Below are 27,633 nucleotides of genomic sequence, written 5' to 3'. Positions count from 1 at the left end.
GTATGCTCATTAGCAGTTCCTGGCCAAATGCGTTGTTGATGTTGCAAGTTGTCTCCACTGCTTTATAATCATTTTGAACTCAAATAAGAAAATCCCTCAAACTTGCTTTTTGTCTAACATCATTTCCATAGTCTAAAATACATATAAAATAAATAGCAAGAAGTCATTAGCACAGAAACATAAAGCAATAAATGTGCATTAAAATGATATATAACATAACCACATTTAAGAATGTATTCCAATATCAAAGGGCAAATTTCAACAATGCAAAAACCACAATTATTATATGTCTGCACCAAGCTAATAGAAATGATCACATAATATTAACTGATGTAGGGATACAGGGAAAGACAAGTATCATACAATATCACTTCTAGGTGGAATCCAATGAACTTTTTTCCAAAGAGAAACAGCTTCACAGATTAAGAATTGAAATTCACGGTTACAAAAAAAAAAAAAAAAAAATGAGTTGGGCAGGGAGGAATCAGCTGGTTCATGTAAACTTAAAACTACGATTTATAAAACAATCCACAAAGACCCACGATATAGCACAAGGAACTCTATTCAAAAAGAAAGTGTGATATGAGCACTGGGATAGACAAATTAACCAGATGATTGAACAGAGAGTCCAGTAAACAGATGACTGCACATATGAACATTTTATTTATGACCAAGACAGGATTGTAAAGTAGTGGAGAAAGGTAGTCCTTTCAGTAAATGAGACTGAACCAACTGGATATCCATATAAAATGTATGACCTCTGCTTCACACCAGAAACAAATATCAATTTCAAGTACATAATAGATTTTAATGTAAAAGGTAAAACACTATGCTCCCAAAAGATCATATAAGGGAATATTTTCATGATTTTAAAATAAGGACCAATTCCTTAAATAGGTCAAAAAAGCACTAACCAAAAAAGATGGAAAATGAACTAAAGTAAATTTTAACAAAAGACTCGAATTAAGAGAGTTTTAAAAAAACAACAAATCCCCCCCCCCAAAAGAAACAGCTGTGGAATGGGAGACAATAGATGCAAAACAGATAACTGACAAAGTGCTCATGTACAAAATTAAAACCTCCCACAAATCAACAACAAAAAGACAATCGGCCCTATAAAAACAGTGGGCAAAAGAACTGGCATTTCAGGAAAGAAAATAGCTAGTAGCCAAACATGAAAAGATGCTGATCACCATTAATCATGAAAATGCCAATTAGAACCATGATGAGATACTGTAAGCACCTAACACAATGGCTACTAATGAAAGACTAATAATATCAAGTCTTTGAGAAACAACACAGTTTCTCATACACTGCTACTAGGAGTGTGAATTAGTGAAGCCACTTTGGACATCTGTCTATCAGTATCCACTCAACTGGAAGGCACCTAGCAACTGCATTCCATGTTATATACCAACAGAAATACAAGCACATGTGCACTAAAATAGACTGGTAACAGTAGATTATTTGTAATGGCCCCAAATTTGAGATAACTCAAATATCTATCACCAAATGTTAAAATAACTGCAATATATCCATACAATGCGATACTAAGGACCAATAAACATGAACAAACTCCAAGTTCATGACATATCACCCAGATATATCACAATCGTGATCAGCAAAAGAAATCAGACACACACACACCAAAAAAATGCCTACATGGTTCCATTTATATAAACAGCTAAATCATGTGAAATTAATCTATGGATTCAAAAGTCAAAATCATGGTCAGAAAAGGAAAATTATGATTGGGAGGGGAAGTAAAGAGGCTTATATGCACTGACAATGTTCTGTTTTCTAGATCTGGGTTGTGGTTTCATGAGTGTGCTTACCTTGTAAAGATTCATCAAGCTATACACTAATAAGTGCACTTTCCTGTAAGTACATTATCCCTCCAAACTTTTTAAACTAAAAATGAGAGAAATTAAGTTGATATCTTTGAAAACAGAGCATATCCATCTCTTAGCATATGTGGCCAATAAATTCAAACTCCAAAATAAGTTCAGCATATTATGTAAGAACCTGTATACATAGTAACATCTGGAGAAAGATTACAACTGCAGAAAAATTATTTGCTTTTATTAGGAACCTCTTAATTTTAATAAAACAAGAAAAGAAAATTTTGCCACTACTCTCAAAGTCTTTGTGGTAAATGAAAGAATGAATACACAGTCCTCCTGAAATGGATAAGTTTGCAGCTGAACAGTTTAGTGATAACTTTTTCTCCAGAAAAAAGAAAAAAAAAAAAGATGATGCAAAGAAATGGACACATATATACTTCATTTTTAATCTTAATTCCAACAAGAATAGTGATTTCACAAAAAGAAATCACTGAATAATGAGAGTCAACAATCTGAGTTTGAAATAAAATTCAAGATTAGGGCTCTTTTTTTTTTTTCCAGTCAGCACCATGTCAAACAAAAAACAGAGCAAGATGGCCTTTGCAATAGTGGTGATCCCATGCTTCTGTGAGATGACTTAAAAATACTTAACAGAGTGCTACAGAGTCACTACCAAAAAAGTCTGTATTTCTCAAATATCATTTAATAAAAGCACAACATCACTGAGTCAATAAAGTTTAAAATATCTTTAAAATATTCATAACCAAACTCTAAAAATTAATTCTATCTCTAACATAATACCACTATAAATATTTCAAGCCTCAATGCCTAAAATTCATGAATATTTTAGACGAAATGGTATATAGTACACAAAAAGTTAAACTTTATTACACTGATTGTGATTATGACCAACTCAATTACCCTAGCACCTGGGTATGAAATAAAACTTTCTATAAACAAGGAGATCTCACCACATCTTGTTTTTGGGCTTCATTAAGTTTTTCAGTCAATTCTTCCAAAGCCCTTCTTGTTGCAGCATCTGACCTAGGCAAACAAACAAACAACAAGAAAAAATTTAAATCGGCTATTTGAGAAAATATATGTAATTCATGATACTTACAAGATCACAATATGTTATTACATAATACTCTGCGGCAGTGGGTCTCAGAGATTAGCAAACATATGAAACACCTGGAGGATGTGTTACACAGAATCTGTCAGGAGATCTGCACTGGAGCCCAAGAAGGCATTGCTACAGATTCCTAGGTGATGCTGACACTGCCTGTCTGGGGACTACATTTTGAGAAATAATGCTATACTACATCATCACCTTCACTAAAAAAAAAAAAAAAAAAAGGCTATAATCCTCAATTTAAATTAAGAAGAATGAAAGAGGTAAGGAGGACAAAACTCTTATCTCACATCCTCTCCAGCAATTCATCATCAAATTACATCTGAGATTACTGTACAAACTCCGTCCTCACTGATTTATCTCCCATTACCTTTTTCCCATCAAACTAATAACACACATGACAAATAATCGAATAGTACAGGAAACTTACAAAGAAAAGCAGAGCCCTTTCTCTCTCAACATTTATCTGGTTCCAATCCCCACTGGCAGCCATGCTCGCCTAATACATTCTTAATTACTTTGCTGGTTACTGCCATCATTTTCAGCTCTAGATATTTTCAATTCTGTTTTGAAATATTTAACTCACTAATACTGCTCTCCAATTTCAGATAAATTTATTACTATTTTCAGTTCTTTTAGTCACCTGTATAACCTACTTAATATATTTATACCCATTATGAACTACTTCACTGTAGAGAATTAATACTTTCTCCTTACATTCTATCATGCTCACATTTTAGTCAGCTTCCTACCGGAATCACTAACTTCCCACCGGGATCACTAACTTTCCGGCACTTTTGTTTTTTTCTGCGTTCCCATTATCTTTTGACCTTATTAACACATGATTGATATTTTTCTCCCACTTATTACTGAATCATCTTTTAAGAATCTATGCCATTCTTCTTAACTACATTCATCTCAAAGGCTACTTACTTCCTGCTCTAATTCAGTGATTCATTCCTGGACCTGCTATATGGCTATCATGCTGGGAATTCCTTTCACTGAAGTCCTCAGTAAGTTTCACCATTTCTTATAACCTATACCTTCCTTTTTCTTAACTGTCATTTTATTTCACTTGCATGCCCTTAGTAATTCCTCAGAAAGAAGCTATCTTAAGTGATAGGCTTTCTTCACTGTACTCCATTCTGGGCTTCTGTGGTTCTGCATGCTGCTGGATTTCCCATCCCTGACTAGCTCTTGCCCTCAGGCCAGCTCTTCTCTTTATATGGCTTCTGGATATTGGACCTCCTAGAACTGTCCTTGATGCTCTCCCTACAGTTTCCCTCTGGATACCATCCATTATCATAGTTTCAAATACCACTTCTCTATGCTGACCACTTGTAAATTTCTCTAATGGAAACTTCTCCTTGGAGTTCCAGAGTAAATGTCTGGCTGCATTTCTTACATTTCCACTTGGCTGTCTCACAGGTATCTGAAACCTAACATTTCCAAAGTCAAACTCTGAGTTTGACCTGAGTATGCCTCACCTACCCCTGGGCGTCCCTAGTGGCTTAGACAGTAAAGAATCTGTCTGCAATGCAGGATATCAGGTTCAATCCCTGGGTTGGAAAGATCCCCTGGAGAAGGGAATGGCAACCCACTCCAGTATTCTTGCCTGGAGAATCCCATGGACAGAGGAGCATGGTGGGCTACAGTCCATGGAGTCTCAAAATAGTCAGACACGACTGAGCGGCTAACACTTTCACCTACCCCACCAATCTTCCGTATTTCAAAATGAGGAAAACAATAATTACCACTTCAATAAAATTGTTTTAAGAAATAAACCTAAATCAACCTGACATGAAATAAGTGTGCAATACTATTTACTGGTGGCAGTAGTAATAAGCTAACAGTAAGGTCTTTAATTATTACTAAATCTCCTGCCTTCCTTATAGAGAAGAAAACTTACACAGACTACAGTTGATATTCATAGATTTAACATTTATAGCTTTGACTGTTTTTGCTATAGCAACATAAAACTGGCATGTGGAATGATTTCATTAGCTAGAATAGGAATTAGCAAGTGAATTTGGTAAATGAATTTCAATTAACCTTTTTTTCCCTAATCATTGCTGTATACAGATTGTGACTTTTGCAATGGGATAAAATGTTTCTTGAAAACTATGGCCTCTAGATAGCCAGTGGGAATTTGCTGTATGACGCAGGGAGCTCAAATCCAGTGTTCTGTGATAATCTAGATGGGTGGGATGGGGTGGGAGGTGGAAGGGAGGTTCATAAAGGGGACATATGTATACTTATGGCTGATTCATGTTAATCTATGGCAGAAATCAATACAATTTTATAAAGCAATTATCCTCTAATTAAAAATAAATTTTAAAAGAGCAAGAAAAATATGGCCTCTAAATGAAAGCCAACTATCACTACTTATGATGAAAATAAAGACAGAGAAGGAATCTTAAATAAAGTGATGCTTTTTGGGACAACCCAGAATCAACAAAATTGCAAAAACTGGGCAGATGTAAACAACTGGGCTTTGAAGATTTCAACTGAAAGATAAAATGTCTGATTCTACAATGGCTCATGTAGAATTCACGGATGAATTCTACATTATGTTTGCTCCAGTGTTGGTCAGTTGGTCTCGGGCTCTCTCTCCAATGCACTGGGTTAGCCAAAAAGTTCATTTGAGTTTTTCCACAAGATACTACAGAGAAACCCAAATGAACCTTTTAGCTAACCCAATGTTTGCATATTTACCTCTTTACTAATATCTAACAACATCTCTCTCCATAATGCCAGCATTCCATTGTAATAAAACAAAATGTTTTCAAAGTATGAAATTAACTTGTCTAATACTAAGTCATGATATATTGCAAATTCAAAGGGTTTCGAACTGTTCTATTAGTATACTTTAAAATATGAGTATAAAAACACAGTATTTTTTTTGTAAACTCATGTAAACATGTCAACTAGAGAACCTGTTTTATTCTTCTAACAATTAATTCCTCAACAAAAATCATTTTCAGCTTTTACCGGCTTCTTCTGGCAAGTTCCCGGTTGAAATCATCTCCAAGGCGAACTTGTTCACTGCTGAGGTCTCGGAGGGACTGATGAAAAGCATGAAACTAAAAACAGCAAAACAAAGTTATCCATTTAGGATTCTGCTGAATTCTTCCATGAAGATTCATTGAAAGTAAGAGAGGAGAACTTCCTCTTTCCAATAGTACACAAATTTTTATAATGTTATCAAGACATAATAGAACAAATGTCTATTCTAAAAGATATAAAATATTCTTTCCCAAAGAAAAGTGTTTAAAACCATATGTAACATTAACCATTACATGCTCTATAATGCAATATTTCATTCTTGACAGACACTCTAGAAAAGTGGTTCACAAACTTCTTCTGTAAACAGTACAGCAGCAAATATTTCAGGCTCTCAGGCTACATGGCGTCTGTCACAATGACTCAACTCTGCCCTTACAGCACACCAGTAGCCATTAAACACATGAGCGTGACTGTGCTACAGTAAAGTTTTATTCAACCAGACCATGTGCCTCAGTGTGCCAACCCATGTTGCCAAGAAACCCTTGCCCACATGCACCAGGAACCACGGACAAGAATGTGTGGAGCAGCATTGTTCATGATGGAAACACTGAAAACAAAAGTCCATTAAGAATGGAATGGAGACAAACTGCAATATAGTCCTCCAGGGGAGTATCACACAGCACTGAAAATGAAAGATCGAAGCCAGCTACACTTCGAAACAAACATCAAGTGAAAAAGGCATGTTAGCAAATATATACTGCATTATTCCACCTATATAAAGCTTCATGCAGGCAATACTAAGTAAGATACAAGTAGTAAAAATGGTATTTTTAAAAAATCAAGAGAATGATTAATACAGAAAGCAAAATAGTTGACAGCCCTTGGGGAAGCGAGGAGTGTTAAGAGGTTTCGGGTGTACTATAATCCTCTATGTCTTGGTCTGGGTGGTGGTTACATGGATTTTTCATATTATTGTACTTTTAATGGTAAATAGGTATGCTATACACATATGTGTAGCCTATACTTTATAACAAAAAATTAAGCTATGCAGACTTGCAGAAATACCAAATTGATTCTTTCAACAAACGTAAACTGAGCAGATGAGTGCCAGCAACTGTGCTGGGAACAAACGGCTCCGAATTCATATAAGAGACAGACATGTAAACAGAAGCACAAACACGGCACTGGGGCGCTAGGAAAGTACACAGGCACGCGGAGCTTCAGGTCGTCTGAGACGTGGACTGAAACAAGGCAGAACTAGTGAAAGGAGCAGCACTAACACAGCAGACGGGCAACAGGCCATTCACTGAGGTTTTGCCATCAGGATTTTCCAGTTTCGCAAAGCAGAATCCGAGGACCCATCTTTGACCCCTCCTTTACACTCATTTCCACCCTTCCCAAATGGTCATCTGATCTTCAAGATCTTTCATTTTATCCATCAAACAGTTTTTAAATCTACCGCCCTCTTTCCAGCTCCATCTACTTTCATCCAAGTGACCATCAGCTCACACCCAGAACACAGCAGCATCCTTCCTACTGGTTGGTCCACACTGACTTCATTTTCTACACTAGAACCAGGGTGATTTTTTGAGTTATTGTCACCCCTTTACATGGTTGTGCACAGTATCAGTTTCACACTTCTTTAGCCACATGGCCTTCTGTAAATTACGTGTAGCTGCTCTCTTCCCTCCTGCCAAGCTATCTGTTGTACCTCAAATGACTCTTAATCAACTTTCAAATCTCAGCTTAATCAGCCTTTCTTTCGGAAGGCTTTCCCGACTGGAGTAGGTCCCTCTACAGAACACACCCACAGCCCTAGGCTTTTTTTTGTTATAGCATTCATCTCAGATCATAATTTTGGGTGTATTTATATACTTTTTGATTAGTATCTAGCTCCCCCTCTAAATTGTAAGCTTCATGAAAAGGCAAGGTTTTTTGCTCATCACTGTTTCCAAGTACAAGCACTGTCCCAGGACAGAAGCACTAAATAAATAAAATGAAAGAGTGAGTAACGTTAGGATATTGTTCTCTGCTCTAGGTTTAATCACATAATCAACATTACTAGTCAGTTGCAACTACCAAAAAATAATAGTCAAGGAAAAGTTTCTACAAGGTGTGTTCTAAAGGACTTAGTCCTTTTCTCTTTTTATCTTATGCTATAATAAGCACAAAATACAAACAAGTATCCTAACAAACAGTGAGCTCTCAATCTTAAAACTACCAAAACAAAGATGTCAAAGTCAGCAATATCTCCTCAGCTCAGTTCAGTCGCTCAGTCGTGTCCGACTCTTGTGACCCCATGAATCACAGCACACCAGGCCTCCCTGTCCATCACCAACTTCTGGAGTTCACTCAAACTCATGTCCATCAAGTCAGTGATGCCATCCAGCCATCTCATCCTCTGTTGTCCCCTTCTCCTCCTGTCCACAATCCCTCCCAGCATCAGGGTCTTTTCCAATGAGTCAACTCCTCGCATGAGGTGGCCAAAGTATTGGAGTTTCAGCTTCAGCATCAGCTCTTCCAGTGGACACCCAGGACTGATCTCCTTCAGAATGGACTGGTTGGATCTCCTTGCAGTCCAAGGGACTCTCAAGAGTCTTCTCCAACACCGCAGTTCAAAAGCATCAATTCTTCAGCGCTCAGCTTTCTTCACAGTCCAACTCTCACATCCATACATGACTACTAGAAAAACCATAGCCTTGACTAGACGGACCTTTGTTGGCAAAGTAATGTCTCTGCTTTTGAATATGCTATCTAGGTTGGTCATAACTTTTCTTCCAAGGAGTAAGCGTCTTTTAATTTCATGGCTGCAATCACCATCTACAGTGATTTTGGAGCCCAAAAAAATAAAGTCTGACACTGTTTCCCCATCTATTTCCCATGAAGTGATGGGACCAGATGCCATGATCTTAGTTTTATGAATGTTGAGCTTTAAGCCAACTTTTTCACTCTCCTCTTTCACTTTCAAGAGGCTTTTTAGTTCCTCTTCACTTTCTGCCATAAGGGTAGTGTCATCTGCATATCTGAGGTTATTGATATTTCTCCCGGCAATCTCGATTTCAGCTTATGCTTCTTCCAGCCTAGTGTTTCTCATGATGTACTCTGCATATAAGTTAAATAAGCAGGGTGACAATATATAGTCTTGACGTACTCCTTTTCCTATTTGGAACCAGTCTGTTTCTCCAATCCATTATTAATTTAGCAACCCAAAGCAACAACAACAAAAACTTTCAGATCTTGCAGAGAAGTTTAAAGCAAAAACGTATATCCAGAGAACTAATACTTTCAAAATCTTTCATGAATACATGGAAAAAGTTTAGAATTTCTGCTTCATAGAAAGTGGCTCCATCAATGATTCAACAATAAGAAAAAAATTAAGGAAAATATCAATAGGTTAACCACATAAAGACTAATTTGCTCACAGTAAACTAAACTTAGCAAATTACAAAGTAGCTGACATAGCAGAGCTTCCAGAACAGTGAGCCACCTGAGCAAGGGAACAAAACAAAATATAATCCTCCATAACAAAGTTCAAAATAAATGTATGATGGTAATCAACAGACTGAAAATACAATAGTTTACTTCGTTAAAAAAATTAGTACAAAGTTAGTGATGATCTAACAGTTAAAACACAGCCACAAAATTCAAGTGTTAGTCATTTAAACAGAAATAGGAAGAATACAGACTATAGAATGGGAACAAAGTACCTGGCCCACGTCATCAGTCTCTGGAACAAATCGGACACCAGTTTTGGACCTATTTCGTTTAATACCCTGTTGATCCCCATAGTCCTTGAGAGGTGAGGTAGGTGGAAAACGGTAGCTGTCTTTACAGAAGAAAGAAAAGAGAAAAGGATTAAAAAATAAGAAGCAACAATCTAAACTTTCACTCAGGAAGTACATAACACACATGGATATACACATGTGCCCTTAACACACACTATTTCCCATAGACAATCACAAACAAATCTCGCTGTGGCCATAAAATTCCACAAAATTGGCACTTATGTTGCTCTTAAAGCAGATAAAATGAATAATTGAAGTGATCTGAAAATAGAAACATATCAAAAATTCTAACTGGCTTTAATTTTCAAGGAAGCGATAGAATATTTTCTCTTACATAAAAATAGTAAGTTGCTATAAAAATAACTTCTATGATTCCCCAAACTAATACTAATAAAACAGAAATTTTCAAACAACAAATTATCTAAAATCTGAATGGTGTTTAAAAATCAGTATAAATGAACTAAACTACATAAAGAAATAGCCAACTGTGATTTTTAGTCATTATCATGACCAATAGTAATATTAACAGTGCAAGCTACTAAGGTTCACTCTAATTGCCTCTCTTCACCGCAAACTTTTACAAGTCTTCGCTATTCAAACATGAACCTTGGTGCTGTGGGAAAGGATGTGTGTGCTCAGTCACTCAGCTGTCTCCGACACCTTGTGACCCCAGGGACTGTAACCCACCAGGCTCCTCTGTCCATGGGATTTTCCAGGCAAGAATACTGGAGTGGGTTGCCACTTATAGCAAAGTATAAGTAAGGTTAATTATAGGCAAACTAAGCGTTATCACCTTTTGTGCAGCCACTGGAATCTAGCTGCACAGAAAGGATAAAACTCCCCTGTTCTTAACAACTATCACAGGGTATTTCATAATGAGACATTTGAAGAACTATGAACCTAAGATAAGACTTCTAATCCAGAAAGTACACCACATAGCAAATCCTATTTGTGTTTGTTTTGACTGGAGGCAGACAATTAAATCAAAGTTTTGTCAGGTAAAGCTTTACATGGTCTACAGAGCCTGAGAAGAACCAAAGTAACAGACTCAGAATATCAAAGTCCCATTGAACATGTTTCAAAATATTCACTGTAAAACTGTATCTTCTAGCACCTTATTTGAAGGACTTTAAGTATGGGTTACATCTGTCTAAATACTACATGTCCTCAATATGTACTTCAGGAACATTTTTAAGACAAAGAAAAGAAAGAAAAGGTTTTCAGAATCTGAAAAATTTACCTGTCACAGTGCCACCATCGAGGTCACTTGTACTCAGACTTGTAACAGAAATACTTCTCCCTCCTGAGTTTCTCGACAACCGTTGACTCCGCAGTTGGCCTATTGATTGTTCCAAGCTTTCTTTTAACTAAATTAAAAAATATAACGAAGGGAGATTTATTCTTCTTAAACAACTTCCAAATACAAATACGCTACAGTTTTTCCAGTGGTCATGTATGAATGTGAGAGTTGGACTGTGAAGAAAGCTGAGCACTGAAGAATTGATGCTTTTGAATTGTGGTGTTGGAGAAGACTCTTGAGAGTCCCTTGGACTGCACGGAGATCCAACCAGTCCATTCTAAAGGAGATCAGCCCTGGGTGTTCTTTGGAAGGAATGATGCTAAAGCTGAAACTCCAGTACTTTGGCCACCTCATGGGAAGAGTTGACTCATCTGAAAAGACTCTGATGCTGGGAGGGATTGGGGGCAGGAAGAGAAGGGGACAACAGAGGATGAGATGGCTGGATGGCATCACCAACTCGATGGACGTGAGTTTGAGTGAACTCCGGGAGATGGTGATGGACAGGGAGGCCTGGCGTGCTGTGATTCATGGGGTCTCAAAGAGTCGGACACGACTGAGCTACTGAACAGCTTTTTTAAGCTATTTCTGAACTATTGGTGTTCCTAAAGAGAATTTATATCACAGAAAATTCTGAACTAAGTTATGTCAATAGAAATATAAAAACAGTAAACATAAATATTTTAAGAGCCAACTCTAATGTGGTTTTAAATACCATCTGTCCCTACCTATTCCGTCTTTGTATTACCAGAATACAAAAGACATGTCTACTATCCAAGGGTTTACAAAATGAGATGGATGTTCCACCCATGCTTAGAAACATAAAAAGGCCAACACATCTGAAAAAGAAAGAAAAAGTTTTCCTCTGTTCTAAACATTCCCTCGGAAGCCCCAGATCTGTAACAAACAGGAAAATGAACAGTTGTCAGAGTGACTGCCGTTATGAAAAAATGCGCACTGCCCAACTCTGCATCAGAACATCTCTTTCGCTCATTCAAAGACTTCAAATCCCAGAAAACCACACGGTCAGATGTTAGACTATTAGTACAAACTAGGATCACAATTGTCCAAATGCTCTCTTCAGACCAGCAGAGAGTTAGCCAGCAGGGAAAATAAGATGGCATCTTTTTAGACCTAAAGAGCTACGACAAATAAAAACACACTTAATACTGAGAATAACATCCAGAGCTGTACAGAGCTATCGACCTAAAAAGAGGATTCAACTAAAATCTGAAAGAAAAAGAGTAAACCTAAGGAAGATCCACATCCCATGAATTGCTGAGAAACTTCTGGTCTAGGCATTTTAGCCAAGTGTGAATAAAAAAATAATATTAATAAAAATAACGTATGGATCCAGAAATCAAGTCATCTATAACTCTTTAAAGAGAATGTCAAAATAAAACAAGTGATGGAAAAGAGAGAGCTTCCTAAATCCAGCCAAAATTAAAGGTAGAACATCACTTATGGAGGGATAAGTTGGTTTCCTTGAGAAACTGTGCAGAAAGAAAGTAGCTTCAGCTGAAGGAAGAGCACAGCTGAAACAAATGAGTCACAAATGAGCAAATCCTTTTCCATTTTGGTTGCTCGGGTATAGCTCTTCTGGAGAATCAAGGTTAAAATAGTCTGGATTAAAAGGAACAGTGCTAGATTTCAAGATTGTATTTGTATTGCCACTCTCATTTCCGGAAAAAAAAAAAAAAGATAAAGCTAGTATTTCCATATCCTCTGTTCCCTGCTTCTCTACATTGGGGTATGTACAATACCATCCTGCCTGAACATTCACCAGTTAAGGGCCCAGATTATCAATCCAGGGAAATATACTGATAAAGCCTGGGAGAACTAAAGTCTACCTGGAGAGTAATTAACACACACATAAAATGAAACTAAGTTTAACATACAGGTAGACGAGAGGTCTTACATAGAGAACTTAAAATAGCAAATCAGTAATCCATACAAGACTAAAATTGTACAATGCTAAAATTAAAAACTTCAAATCCAAATTACAACATGAAAAAAGGAACTGAAAAGGTAAAATGTCTTTAGGTAACACAAATTAGTGACAGAACGAGTTCTACCAAGGTTTCCTGTGTTTATTATTTGCATCTTTACAAGCTAAGCCTGATGTCAATATCCTCTTAAGCTTATTTTTTTTAATTGAAGTAAAGTTGATTATATTTTTGGAAGCAGAGTCAGCTGACATTTCTAATCACTGCATCTTTTGGAAGGTAAGCTGCCGTTTATAGCTCTGGCTATCTTTAAGATTTTTCTCTTTAAGTGTCAATAGTTTTACAATGACATGATTATGTGTAGTCTTATTTGTAGTTATTCCACTTCTGACTCAGATAATGGAATCTGTAATCTGATCTCTTTCAAGTGTTGAAAGTCTTCAGTCACGTCTCCTCATTTCTTCTGTCCCTTTCTTTCCGGCCCCCTTCCCTTCTCCTCTCCCTCTCCAACCAGCTGCACTCAAGTGACACCGTTTTACCAAATCCCATGGGTCATCCATGCTCTCCTCTCCTCCTTTCATTCCCCCATTTTCCTTTTGGAATATATTTCGCTGGTCTATCTCTCAATTTATTAATTCTCTCTTCAACTGTATACAAGCCACTACTTAATCCATCTGTTGATGTTTTCTTTTTCCTAATTTACTTGTTTGCTTATTTTAGTTATATTTTTCAATTTCCATTAATTTTCTTCTGGTTACACCAAGTCTTAGTTGGGTACACAGGATCTCTGATCTTCGTTGCAGCATGCAGGATCTCCAGGTGAGGCATGAGGGACCTTTAGTCGCAGCACGTGGGATCTAGTCCTCTGACCAGGGACTGAACCCAGGCCCTGTGCATCGAGAATATAGAGTCTTAGCCACTTACTATCAGGGAAATCCTTGTGATTTTCATTTTATTTTTCTGTCTTTTAGAGTTTTCAATTCTATGTCAACATTTTCAGTCTTAATTTCTTGTACAGGTTAATCATAGTTATTTTATAGTTAGTTACAGGTCCTCTTTTTCCCTTGGTTTTCAGTCACCTCTTGCACTTTCTTATGCCTGAGTATTTTTTAATCATGTGACAGACATAAGAAAAACTGGAGTTAATTTAAAGCTCTGGATTGATGACATCTTCTCTCAGAAGGGATTTGATTCTGCTTCTATCAGAGAGTGAGCCTAGGTCACCAGGAAACCCAAAGCGCCTTAATTTGTTAGAACTGAGATGGTCAAAGAATGGATGCTTTTGAACTGTGGTGTTGGAGAAGACTCTTGAGAGTCCCTTGGACTGTAAGGAGATCCAACCAGTCCAGCCTAAAGGAGATCAGTCCTGGGTGTACACTGGAAGGACTGATGTTGAAGCTGAAACTCCAATACTCTGACCACCTGATGCCAAGAGCTGACTCATTTGAAAAGACCCTGATGCTGGGAAAAATTGAGGGCAGGAGAAGGGGACAACAGAGGATGAGAAGGTTGGATGGCATCACCAACTCAATGGACATGGGTTTGGGTGGACTCTGGGAGTTGGTGATGGACAGGGAGGCCTGGTGTGCTGCGGTTCATGGGGTTGCAAAGAGTCAGACACGACTGAGCAACTGAACTGAACTGAGATGGTTCAAAGCTGGGCTTCCGTCCCCATCAGCATTGTCAATTATTTTCATTTTATCACTGCTCTTATTTTCAGTTCACCATTTTCCTAGGTTATCGCCCTTTGGGGTCTCACTCAAAAGCTGGAGGGTTCCTGAACTACAATTCTGGTCCCTCCAGCCTCTTTAGGTCTACTGATAGCTCTAATCCTATCCACTTCTAAGCCACCTCGTTTCAGATCAGCTACTGCGTTAACAGAGGAGGAGTCCCAAATGCAGGACTCTTCCTTCCAGATTTCAGTTTTTGCCAGATCTTGACAATTATATTCCCCACTATGTTGGTACTTTACTAATAGTTTAGTAAAATTTTTTACACTTTTTTATCTTTTCAGTTGTTCTGCATGGGAGAGTTGATCTAAAATAACCTCATCAACAAACGCCAGAAGCAGAATTTGCGAGCATCCTTTTTACGCTGTGCTGTGCTCAGTCCCTTCAGTCGTGTCCAACTCTTTGCAACCGTATGGACGGCAGACCACCAGGCTCCTCTGTCCACGAGATTCTCCAGGAAAAAATACTAGAGTGGGCTGCCATGCCATTCTCCAGGGGATCTTCCCGACCCAGGAATCCAACCTATGTCTCTTGTATCTACTGCATCGCAGGCAGATTCTTTATCCACTGAGCCACCTGGGAAACCCATTATGCGGGTTTATTTGCAAACAAATCCTGACCTGTAACTAAAAGCTGATTAAGAAGATGAATTTACACACACACACACACAAACACACACACAATCCCCCCCTAACAACAAAAACTCACCATAGAACATATGGGAAAATATTGCAGAACAAGAGAAAGGATACATTACTCCCAAAATCTAACAGATGTTGTAAAGTTGATCATTTCAGAAATAAGATAAAAAGTTAAGACAAACTATTTGGCAATCTCATTTTAAAACTCTCAATAGATATGCCATATACCATTGAACAGATGAACTAGCTAATATATAAAGATCAAGAAATGAACTGTAAAAGGAAAAGAGGTTAAAGATTTTTTTTAATCACTCCTGCAAACATCACAGCAAGAACAAGTCCTCCACCTAAGACACAAACTAAATGTAATAAAATTTAAAACTACACTTAAAGTAGCAATAAAACAACAGACACCACACAAAATCTACTCATGATGTACAAAACCAATTTGCTAACTCCTAGAATAAAAAACAAAAAGACAAAAAGATATAAAATTTCTTTTAAATTCCTTAGAATTATAACTTCTAATTATGTGCAAAAGCATATCAAACTCAAAATTACATAAAAGCAAAACACTAAAAAAACTCTATTTAACATTCATTTACTATGATTGATGATGCTATTTTGCAGAAACTAAATCAGTGTTCCAAACAGACTACTGTACTGACCGCAATGGTCCAGATTCTAAGAGTTTATCTTGGAAACCTCACCACATACCAATGTTGATTCTATTTCCCCCACTGCAGAACTGGCATCATAGAACATGACATTTTTTCACTTTAATTTGACATAAATACACTATTTACATATTAGGTCTATTCTTTCATCTCCATTCATTTGAAATCAGGTGAAAACAATTGAAGCAAGACGGAGGGGTCATGGTGGAGAGTTCTGACAAAACGTGGTCCACTGGAGAAAGGAATGGCAAAACACTTCAGTATTCTTGCCTTCAGAACCCCATGAACAGTATGAAAAGGAAAAATGACAGGACACTGAAAGATGAACTCCCCAGGTCAGTAGGTGCCCAATATGCTACTGGAAATCAGTGGAGAAATAACTTCAGAAAGAATGAAGAGATGGAGCCAAAGCAAAAACAACACCCAGTTGTGGATGTGACTGGTGATAGAAGCAAGGTTCGCTGCTATAAAGAGCAATATTGCATAGGAACCTGGAATGTTAGGTCCATGAATTAAAGCAAATTGGAAGTGGTCAAACAGGAGATGGCAAGAGTGAACATCGACATTTTAGGAATCAGCGAACTGAAATGGACTGGAATGGGTGAATTTAACTCAGATGACCATTATATCTACTATTCTGGGCAGGAATCCCTTAGAAGATACGGAGTAGCTATCATAGTCAACAAAAGAGTCCAAAATGCAGTATTTGGATGTAATCTCAAAAATGAAAGAATGATCTCTGTTCATTTCCAAGGTAAACCACTCAACCCCACAGTAATCTGAGTCTATGCCCCAACCAGTAATGCTGAAGAAGCTGAAGATGGGCGGTTCTATGAAGACCTACAAGACCTTCTAGAAACAATAACCAAAAAAGATGTCCTTTTCATATAGGGGACTGGAATGCAAAAGTAGGAAGTCAAGAGATACCTGCAGTAACAGGCACGTTTGGCCTTGGAGTACAGAATGAAGCAGGGCAAAGGCTAAAGAGTTTTGCCAAGAGAACGCACTGGTCACAGCAAACACCCTCTTCCAACAACACAAGAGATGACTAACACATGGACATTACCAGATGGTCAATACCAATATCAGATTGATTATATTCCTTGCAGCCAAAGATGGAGAAGCTCTATACAGTCAGGAAGAACAACTGGGAGCTGACTATGGCTCAGATCATGAATGCTTTATTGCCAAATTCAGACTTAAATTGAAGAAAGTAGGGAAAACCATTAGAACATTCATATATGACCTAAATCAAATCCCTTACAATTACACAGTGCAAGTGACAAATACACTCAAGGGATTATGTCTGATAGACAGACTGCCTGAAGAACTGTGGATGAAGGTTCATAACACTATACAGGAGTCAGGGATCAAGACCATCCCCAAGAAAAAGAAATGCAAAAAGGCAAAATGGTTGTCTGAGGAGGCCTTACAAATAGCTGAGAAAAGAAGAGAAGCTAAAGGCAAAGAAGAAAAGGAAAGATATACCTATTTGAATGCAGAGTTCCAAAGAGTAGTAAGGAGAGATAAGAAAGCCTTCCTCAATGATCAATCCAAAGAAATCGAGGAAAACAACAAAATGGGAAAGACTAGAAGGCACTGGCAACCCACTCCAGTACTCTTGCCTGGAAAATCCCATGGACAAGGGAGCCTGGTGGGCTGCAGTCCATGGGGATGCTAAGAGTCGGACACGACTAAGCGACTTCCCTTTCACTTTTCACTTGCATGCATTGGAGAAGAAAATGGCAACCCACCTCAGTGTTCTTGCCTGGAGAATCCCAGGGACGGGAGAGCCTGGTGGGCTGCTGTCTATGGGGTCGCACAGAGTCAGACTCGACTGACGTGACTTAGCAGCAGCAGCAGCGATCTCTTCAAGAAAATTAGAGATACCAAGGGAACATTTCATGCAAAGATGGGCACAATAAAGGACAGAAACGGTATGGAACTAACAGAAGCAGGAGATATTAAGAAGAGGTGGCAACAATACACAGAAGAACTATACAAAAAAGATCTTCATAACCCACTTAACCACGATGGGATAATCACTCACCTAGGGCCAGACATCCTGGAATGCAAATCAAGTGGGCCTTTGAAAGCATCACTATGAACAAAGCTAGTGGAGGTGATGGAATTCCAACTGAGCTATTTCAAATCCTAAAAGATGATGCTGTGAAAGTGCTGCACTCCATATGCCAGCAAATCTGGAAAATTCAGCAGTGGCCACAGGACTGGAAAAGGTTAGTTTTCATTCCAATCCCAAAGAACAGCAATGCCAAAGAATGTTCAAACTGCCATACAATTGCACTCATCTCACACACTAGCAAAGCGATGTTCAAAATCCTCCAAGCCAGGCTTCAACAGTACATGAACCATGAACTTCCAGATGTTCAAGCTGGATTTAAAAAAGGCAAAGGAACCAGAGATCAAACTGCCAACATCTGATGGATCATAGAAAAAGCAAGAGAGTTCCAGAGAAACATCTATTTCTGCTTTATTGACTACACCCAAGCCTTTGACTGTATGGATCACAATAAACTGTGGAAAATTCTGAAAGAGATTGGGAATATCAGACCACCTGACCTGCCTCTTAAGAAATACGTATGTAGGTCAAGAAGCAACAGTTAGAACTGGACATGGAACAACAGATTAGTTCCAAATAGGAAAAGGAGTACGTCAAGGCTGTATACTGTCACCCTGCTTATTCAACTTACATGCAGAGTACATCATGAGAAACGCTGGGTTGGAGGGAGCACAAGCTGGAATCAAGATTGCTGGGAGAAATATCTATAACCTCAGATATGCAGATGACACCACCCTGATGGCAGAAAGTGAAGAAGAACTAAAGAGCCTCTTGATGAAAGTGAAAGAGGAGAGTAAAAATGTTGGCTTAACACTCAACATTTAGAAAACTAAGATCATGGCATCCAGTCCCATCATTTCATGGCAAATAGATGGGGAAACAATGGAATTGTTTATTTTGGGGGGCTCCAAAATCACTCCAGACAGTGACTACAGTCATGAAATTAAAAGACACTTGCTCCTTGAAAGAAAAGTTATGACCAACCTAGACAGCATATCAAAGGTCCATCTAGTCAAAGCTATGGTTTTTCCAGCCGTCATGTATAGATGTGGGAGCTGGACTATAAAGAAAAATGAGCACTGAAGAATTAATGCTTTTGAACTGTGATGTTGAAGAAGACTCTTGAGAATCCCTTGGACTGTAAGGAGATCAAACCAGTCCATCCTAAAGGAGATCAGTCCTGGGTGTTCACTGGAAGGACTGATGCTGAAGCTTAAACTGCAATACTTTGGCCTCCTGATGTGAAGAACTGACTCATTGGAAAAGACCCTGATGCTGGGAAAGACTGAAGGCAGGAGGAGAAGCAGACGACAGAGGATGAGATGGTTGGATGGCATCACCGACTCAATGGACATGATTCTGAGTAAGCTCCCAAAGTTGTTGATGGACAGGGAAGCCTGGCGTGCTACAGTCCATGGGGTCGGAATCAGTCAGACACAACTGAGCGACTGAACTGAACTGTCCCAGTAGAAATAAAAATAAAACTCAGCCACTGAAATTGAATGGCAATACTTGTTTATAAGGTAGTTCATTCAAATTGTTAAGACATTCTTTTAAACAAACAATTTAAGTTGAAAAATCTCTTTCTAGTGATAGATGAAATAATTTGGGCATCAATAAAAATACTAACTACAATGGAATAAAGCTGTTCTAATATGCCTAAGTTCACAAGTTAATGATACTCAAAAAGAAAAAAAAAAAGTCATTGGTCACCAGTAGAGAATACTAGGGAAATAACTCATCATTTTGGAAAGGAGTAAATAAATTATAAGCTTTCAGATTAACAAGAAAAGAGAAAATTTTAAAAACTTTGATCAACATCTCTGAAAGGACTCTAACGTCTCTATTTGAAGGTCTAATTTGAGACAAAATATAAGTCAAGCTCAGTGAATTGAAATATATATATATAGTGTACATATATAAAACTCAGAAAGACTGAGTATACTGCAAATCAAATATATAAAGAGAAATCACCTAGGCAGCAGTCACACTCCATATAAGGAGTATAATCATTAAAAACATCATGATTCAGAAGAACCAGAAGAAAGCCAGTACTTGCCTCAACTATACTACTTCTGCATCTGCTCCAGTTGACCTATTTAGCAGACTAACATTTTATATTGAGGATGAAATAACATAATGTATGTAGAATAATTAGAGCAATGCCTAGGGAAGATTGGTTTGTCCAGTAAATGGCAATTTTCATTGTGATGATTACAGATGCTGAAAATAAGAGCAAACATGAGTGAAGAAATGGGATGTTTTAATCTGAAGAAACTCTTCAGAAAAATATAATTCCCTAAAGATGACTCACTGAATTCCTCTGTACATCTACAGACTCTTAAACAGCAAAACTGTCACTATTCTCACTCTCAGCTATTTCAACGTTTGATTTTACATTGGAGTACAGTTGATTAACAATGTGGTGTTAGTTTCAGGTGTACAGCGAAGTGATTCAGTTATACATATACATGTATCCATCATTTTTCAAATTCTTTTCCCACTTAGGTTGTTAATAACATTGAGCAGAATTTCCTGTGCTATACAGTAGGTCCTTGTTGGTTAACTATTTTAAATATATTTATAGCAGTATGTACATGTCAATCCCAAACTCCCTAACTATTCCTCCCCACAACCCTTCCTACATCTTTATAACCCCACGTGTAACTCCTCCATAATATAATTCAAATTTCATTTTAGCATTATCAATTTTCATTTATTTGCAACACTTTCACTTTTTGACCAATTCCTTTATTATTATTATGTATTTTTATAAATAGCAAGGTTTGTTACTGGAATAGAAGGGAAGTATCACAATTATACTTTCACTGTTTGCAACCAATTAGCAGACAATTTCAAAAGCAGCAATTTGTTATTTACACAGTAATGTGTGGCCTGAAAAGCTAGCAGCAAAGTTTCTCCTTTTTTGCAGTTACTCATCATTAATACAATGTTGTGTTAATTGAAATTTGAATTGTGTTGTTTAAGGACAGGTGTTATTTTGACCACACAGGGATGATGAAATTCATGCACATCAAAACCATGCAACAGGACTACCTGTCTTTACTTTTCAGAGTCCTCAAAAAGCTACTCCATGCATTCAGTAAAGGTGTTACAGCTGTATTCAGTGGAAGAGTTACGCTAAACTTCACCTCACCTGGGACTGGGACTCTGGTTTGTTTCTTTCAGTGAAAAAATATATATATACTGACTTTCCAAAAGTCATTAATAACTAAACCTCTTGACCAGTCTTTGGGAAGGTAAGGTTTCCAAGCAACAGTAAACAGCTAAGAAACTAGACACCAACTCCACACACAGTATCAAAAACGCCTATGAAATAAATCGTATTAAGTAAAATTTGCCCTCAGTAAGATGAGAAAAGGCAAAGAGCCACATGGATTAACTTCCATGGTTAATTTATAGTTATTGATACTAATAAGCAGTGTATCTCACATACTTACATTCTCAACAAAATGAAGCTCATTGAATGAGAGGGGAAAAAAACTATCTACCATTACTTTCTCAAAGAGGAATTTCCATAATAAAGTAGGAATAAAACAAAAATAAAATAGGAAACAGTGATTACTCGCACATAAACACAATAGGTAACAAATATTCAAATAACTAGCTTACATACAAATGAAAAACACACCAAAAAAAAGTCAACAACGACCTTGGTAAACATTCTAAATGTTGCACTTCAAGTGACGTGAAGGTCACTCAGTCGTGTCCGACTCTCTGCGACACCATGGACTATACAGTCCATGGAATTCTCCAGGCCAGAATACTGGAGTGGGTAGGCTTTCCCTTCTCCAGGGGATCTTCCCAACCCGGGGATTGAACCCAGGTCTCCCACACTGCAGGCAGATTCTTAACCAGCTGAGCCACAAGGGAAGCCTGTTGTAATTCAAAGTAGGCTTAAATTGTGGAAACTATTAAAGATCTTATTTAGTTTCTTCAGATAATTTATTACTCCAAATTATCCTTTATTTTCATACTAGGAAAACACACATCTCCTAACACAAATTATACAGAACACAGATTATACATAAATGCAAATCTGGTCATGTATAGGTAACTGCATCCACTTGGCTGCATGGTTGAGCAGAAACTGGAAACATGTGAATATTTCATCTAACCATTTACCCTGGTTTCACCTGACAGTAAAGTCAGTATTTAGCAAACATTCACAACAAATATAGCACAGGTAACTGTGGAGGCAGTTCATGTTGTATAAAAAAGAAAAACTGAAGTACTTGATTTACAAGTGTAAGGTCAATTTGGCAAAATCAGGGCACAAGTAGAGGAAGAGAAGAGGTGATGTCAAAAATTTTGTCCAACATAATAATGACAGCCGTGGGCACACCAATTGAGTGCTTTCTACTTGACTTTCCTTCACTGCCTGTTTCCCCACAGAATGTCAAGGTTGATCTGGCAACAGACTGCAAAATAGATTGGTGGTAGAGTTAATTTTATCAGCTCTCCTTTGATCCCTTACAGATTAAATCTTCTACTATTAACACTAGAACAAAGAGGAGGAGGACAGAAAGAAGAGGTGGAGGAGGTGGGGCATTTTATAAAATTAGAGTGGAAATTTATGGATTCCGTATTTCTCCAGTCCCACCATCTGTTGCTGAAATGTATTTTTTCAATGGCTGCTGCTATCTTTTTCATTTATCAAAAAGATCATTATCTCTGACTGTTATCCCTAACCTCTCTGCATATGCTGATTTATGGAAACATAAGTCCATACAAATACTTTTCAAATTTAGAAATTCCCTTTATTTATGTAACTATTTTATTTTTAAATGAAATCTCATATATTCAAAGCCCATACAGAACACATATTCTAACCAGTTTTTTTAATTTTTTAAAAGTACTTCCATAAAATATTTGTAATGTTAAATAAGCATGTATGAAAAATGGAATGTATTTTTAATAGTACCTTATTGTATTTTGGGTGGACAGGCAATATAATCATGGGGGCAAAAGCAATATTACGTATGCTGCCTATTTAGCATACACTCTGAAGTCAAAATAATCAGGTACACTTATCACTGTGAATGTTATAACACATTATGTCATTTATATAAACAATAATAAACAAAAGAAACTTAAGTCAGAACCAATGAATTCAAGGAAAGCATAGCACCAGTACTGAATGCCTATAATGTGCTGTGGGGATTTAGTCACTCAGTTGTGTCCGACTCTTGCGACCCCATGGACTGCAAACCGCCAGGCTCCTCTGTCCATGGGATTTCACAGGCAAGAATACTGGAGAGGGTTGCCATTTCCTTCTCCAGGGGAATCTTCTCAACCCAGGGATGGAACTCACATCTCCTGCCTTGGCAGGTTGGTTCTTTACCTCTGGGCCACCAGGGAAGCCCTGCCTAATATACCAAGTACTATATTAAGAACATACTCAACACTTGAAGATAGGGATTACTTAATGAATTAAAGAAATAACAAGAACATAAAGGTTTAACAAGAGTCTAAAACAGCATGACTACTTCAATAAATGTTAGCTCTATAAGGCATATATAATTATGTTCATTTTTCAGATGATTAAACTCAAGTTCCGAAAGGTTTAATAACTTGCTCAAAATCATTGAAATGGTTTCTAGTGGAAAAAGTTCAGGATTCAATAATAAGTCTGACTCCAAAGTCTACAGTTTTCCACTAGCTTCAAAGCAAAATTTTGTAAAAAATTCTGTCTAGTAGTTTCATGGGAAACTTGGCAATAAAATTTTAAACATAAGGGTCTAAGAACCTAACTCCTAAGATCTGAAATATATTTACAAAAAGAAGGTTCTGACAGAATTCAGTTGTTCCATTACAATTCTTATCCAGAGACTCTTACTACTTAACACTAAAGTTGCTAAAAGTCGGTACAGTTCTCACCTTTAGGGCAATTATCAAAACTCAGCCAGAGAGAAAAGTATGAGTACCTTCAGCTCTGGAATATTACAAGTGGCTCATGTCTGGCTCCAAAAATCTAACATTATCCTTCTGGGCTGTCACTATGTATATCTGACAACTGAAACCCACTAAGAAGAAGAAAAACCTGGACTTTGTTACGTAACATTCAAATTTTTCCAAAGTTCATATGCCAGATGCTAATAGTCTATTATTCCCAAAGGGAAATTTGAATCAGAGTACTTAAATTGAGGAAAAATGACCTATTAATACATGCCTCTAAGGTCTAATTGATGTTACCATATTTTAACCAATCTTTACCTTAAAATTATACTTAGTGAATCTAATGATTTGAATCAAGAGAACTGTATCTTTCCTTTATATGGAGTATTAGCTACTTCAGCCTCATCAGCTACAGTCCAAATTTCTACTGCAGAATGTATTAACTTTCTATGTTGAACATTCCTTAAGGGCATTCCATTTCTATAACATTAACATAAAAAACAGACCTATTCTCTCATGAATAGTAACATACAGTCCTAGAAATATCCTAAGCACTAGGCAATTCAACCACACTATTTAACCCAGGAGTACAATATATTCCAAATCTTCCTAGTAAACTAGCAAATAAAACTTTGCCATACGTCCTCTAGGGCTTCCCTGGCGGCTCAGATGGTAAAGAATCCGTCTGCTATGCAAGAGACCCAGGTTTGATCCCTGGGTTGGGAAGATCCCCTGGAGGAGGGCATGGTAACCCACTCCAGCATTTTTACCCAGAGAATTCCATAGAGAGAGGAGCCTAGCAGGCCACAGTCCATGGGGTTGCATAGAGTCAGACACGACTAAGCAACTAACACTTTCATAACATAGGTTCTTTTTGGACCAAATGTTCTCAGACTTCCCAAAAAATTTACAGCATGAGAAATAACACAGGATGACACCTCCTTAAGTTCACAAAGTTCACTGAGTCCAAAGATCCAAAATCATATCATCCAACTTAATATGGCTTGTTGGCTGCAATGGCTACAAGAAAGGCTAGTCAGAAAAAAAAATAATAATAACTTAGGAAGAAGGGGGAAGGAAATGTGCAGAATCCACCACATTGCCTTAAGCGGCGCTCGAACTGCCAACTTTGACAAGCCTTCAATGCCAATCCAAGCTCAGCACCAGACTCCCTCCCATTCTGTTTCCACATTTGTTCCATCTAACTCTCATTCTGGATGTTGTACCAGATGTAACCTTAATGACTTGTATGACGATGGGCTTTGGATCTTCAATCAGTTACGATAACCTCCAAAATCTAGTTTATCAATGTAAATTATATAACCCTTCAAACTTGGAATCCAAAATCCCAATTTTCAAAAAAAAAAAAAATTCACAGCATCATGAAAACATGGGTAACCACAACTGAAGGACAGGAACAAACCCTGGGGCTGGGTTTGGGGATAATATCCTATCCTTGGCTCTGTCACTGACTTACTGTGAGACTGTGCAAGTTAGTGACCATTCCATGCATCAACAGCATCTACCTAGTAGGACTACTGAAACAATTAAATGAGTTTCTACCAAACAAAAAAAAAAAAAAAAGAAGAAGAAGAAGAAGAAAGAGCCTGTAAACTAAACTTAGGCAGAAATTCCCAAAAAGGTAGGTGCTATTTTCCTATGAAACAGCACACACCCATTGCCGATCCTCTAACACTGCTCCGCTCTTCACAGAGCAAGACCTTCACATATAATAAGCAAAGAATTGCATTTAGCGTTGGAATAAAGATTCAAGAAAACAACAGCAAAATCATGTACATTTCAAGAAAAAGTAGTCCAAAAATTGACTGATCATGACTCTTGACCCTTACAAAACCAACAGAAATAATTCCCACAATTCTCTTGTTTGAAGAGATCATCTCAGGAGGAAAACACTGCACTGAATATTTATATTGTCCCTCACTCACTGACAAATTATGTTCACAAAACTAAATCTCAATAAAATAAATATATAAGTTTATATACAGTTGACCTTTGAATAACATAGGTGTGAACTACACTCGTCTACCTATATGCAGATTTTTTTCAATAGTAAATAGCACAGTACCACATGATCCAAGGTTGGCTGAATCCATGAACACACAGCTGTAAATATGGAGAACTTCAGACAGGGAGGAAACTCAGACACCAAGGGCCAACTACAAGTTATACATAAATTTTCAACTGCATGGAAGGTCAGAGTTCCAACCTCTGTGTTGTTCAAAGGTAAACTATAAATATATCACTTATATCCATTTCCTGAGATTTAGCACTAGTATCATTTATAAATCTAAGTTAATAATAAAAGTTCTTATCTTACCTAGAGCAGAACAGCTGATCTCATTTCCTAGGAAACCTCTTATATGTTAAAAGAGAAATGCTAATTTCAATTAGACAATGGATATTTAATATGGAGAAAATTCTTTTAACAGTTGAACACTGGTTAAAATGGATTAACCAAAATTCAACATCTATTCATGATAAAAACTCCATGCACCCTAAAGCCCATGCTCTGTAACAAAAGAAACCACCACAATGAGAAGCCCATACTATGCAACTAGAGAGTAGACCTCACTCTCCCCATCCAGAGAAATCCCACACAGCAACGAAGACCACAGCCAAAAATAAATAAATAAAATTTTAAAAAATAAAATCACATCTAAAACAAAGAAATACTCAGGAATAAACCTGACCAAGGAGGTGAAAGATTTATATGCTGAGAACTATAAAACACTGATAAAGAACTGAAGATGACAAAGAAACGGAAAGATAAACCATGCTCTTGGATTGAAATAATTAATATTGTTAAAATGGCCATACAACTGAAAGCAATCTACAGGTTTAATGCAAATCCCATCAAATTACCCATGACCTTATCCACAGAACTAGAGCAAATAATCCTAAAATTTATATGGAACCACAAAACACCCAGAATTGCCAAAGTGATCCTGAGGAAAAAGAACAAAGCTGGAGGTATAACCCTCCCAGACTTCAGACAATACTACAAAAAGCTACATCAAGAAGCATGGTACTGGTTTAAAAAACAAAAAAACAAAAAAAACCAAAAAAGACATATGAATCAAAAGAACAGAGCAGAGAGCCCAGAAATAAACCCACATACCCAGAGTCATACCCAGCCTCCTTTGACACAGCACCACACAACAGCAAGTGGTGTTGGGAAGGCAGGAAAGTTGCATGTAAATCAATCAAGTTAGAACACTCCCTCACACCGAACACAAAATAAACTCAATGGCTTAGGGGTTTAAATATAAGACACAACACCACAAAACTCCCAGAAGAGAACATATGTAAAATCTGTTCCAACATAAATCACAGCAATGTTTTCTTAGGTTAGTCTACCAAGGCAATACAAATAAAAGCAAAAATAAACAAATGAGACATCAAATTTATAAGCTTTTGCACAGCAAAGGAAACCATAAGTAGAACACAAGGACAACCTACAAAATGGGAGAAAATATTTCCAAACAATGAGACCGACAAAGGATTTCCAAAATAAACAGCTCAGCTCAGTTCAGTTCAGTCGCTCTGTCGTGTCTG

The 27,633-nt window shown here is 37.4% G+C and overlaps 1 protein-coding gene across 1 annotated transcript in view; it reads right to left on the bottom strand.

The window, feature by feature from the left end:
- The window catches only part of CEP128 (centrosomal protein 128), a 466,954-nt gene that overhangs the window by 407,129 nt on the left and 32,192 nt on the right, over window positions 1-27,633 (bottom strand). Inside the window, exons 4-7 of the mRNA XM_018053897.1 lie at window positions 11,008-11,134; window positions 9,690-9,808; window positions 5,968-6,059; window positions 2,816-2,888 (exon numbers count right to left, since the gene is read on the bottom strand). Coding sequence (XP_017909386.1) covers window positions 2,816-2,888; window positions 5,968-6,059; window positions 9,690-9,808; window positions 11,008-11,134 — 411 coding nt within the window. The remainder of the gene's footprint in view (window positions 1-2,815; window positions 2,889-5,967; window positions 6,060-9,689; window positions 9,809-11,007; window positions 11,135-27,633) is intronic.

Source organism: Capra hircus, chromosome 10 (assembly GCF_001704415.2).
Source record: "Capra hircus breed San Clemente chromosome 10, ASM170441v1, whole genome shotgun sequence".
In the NCBI taxonomy this organism is placed as follows: domain Eukaryota; kingdom Metazoa; phylum Chordata; class Mammalia; order Artiodactyla; family Bovidae; genus Capra; species Capra hircus.
This window is presented reverse-complemented; position numbering and strand designations above follow the sequence as displayed.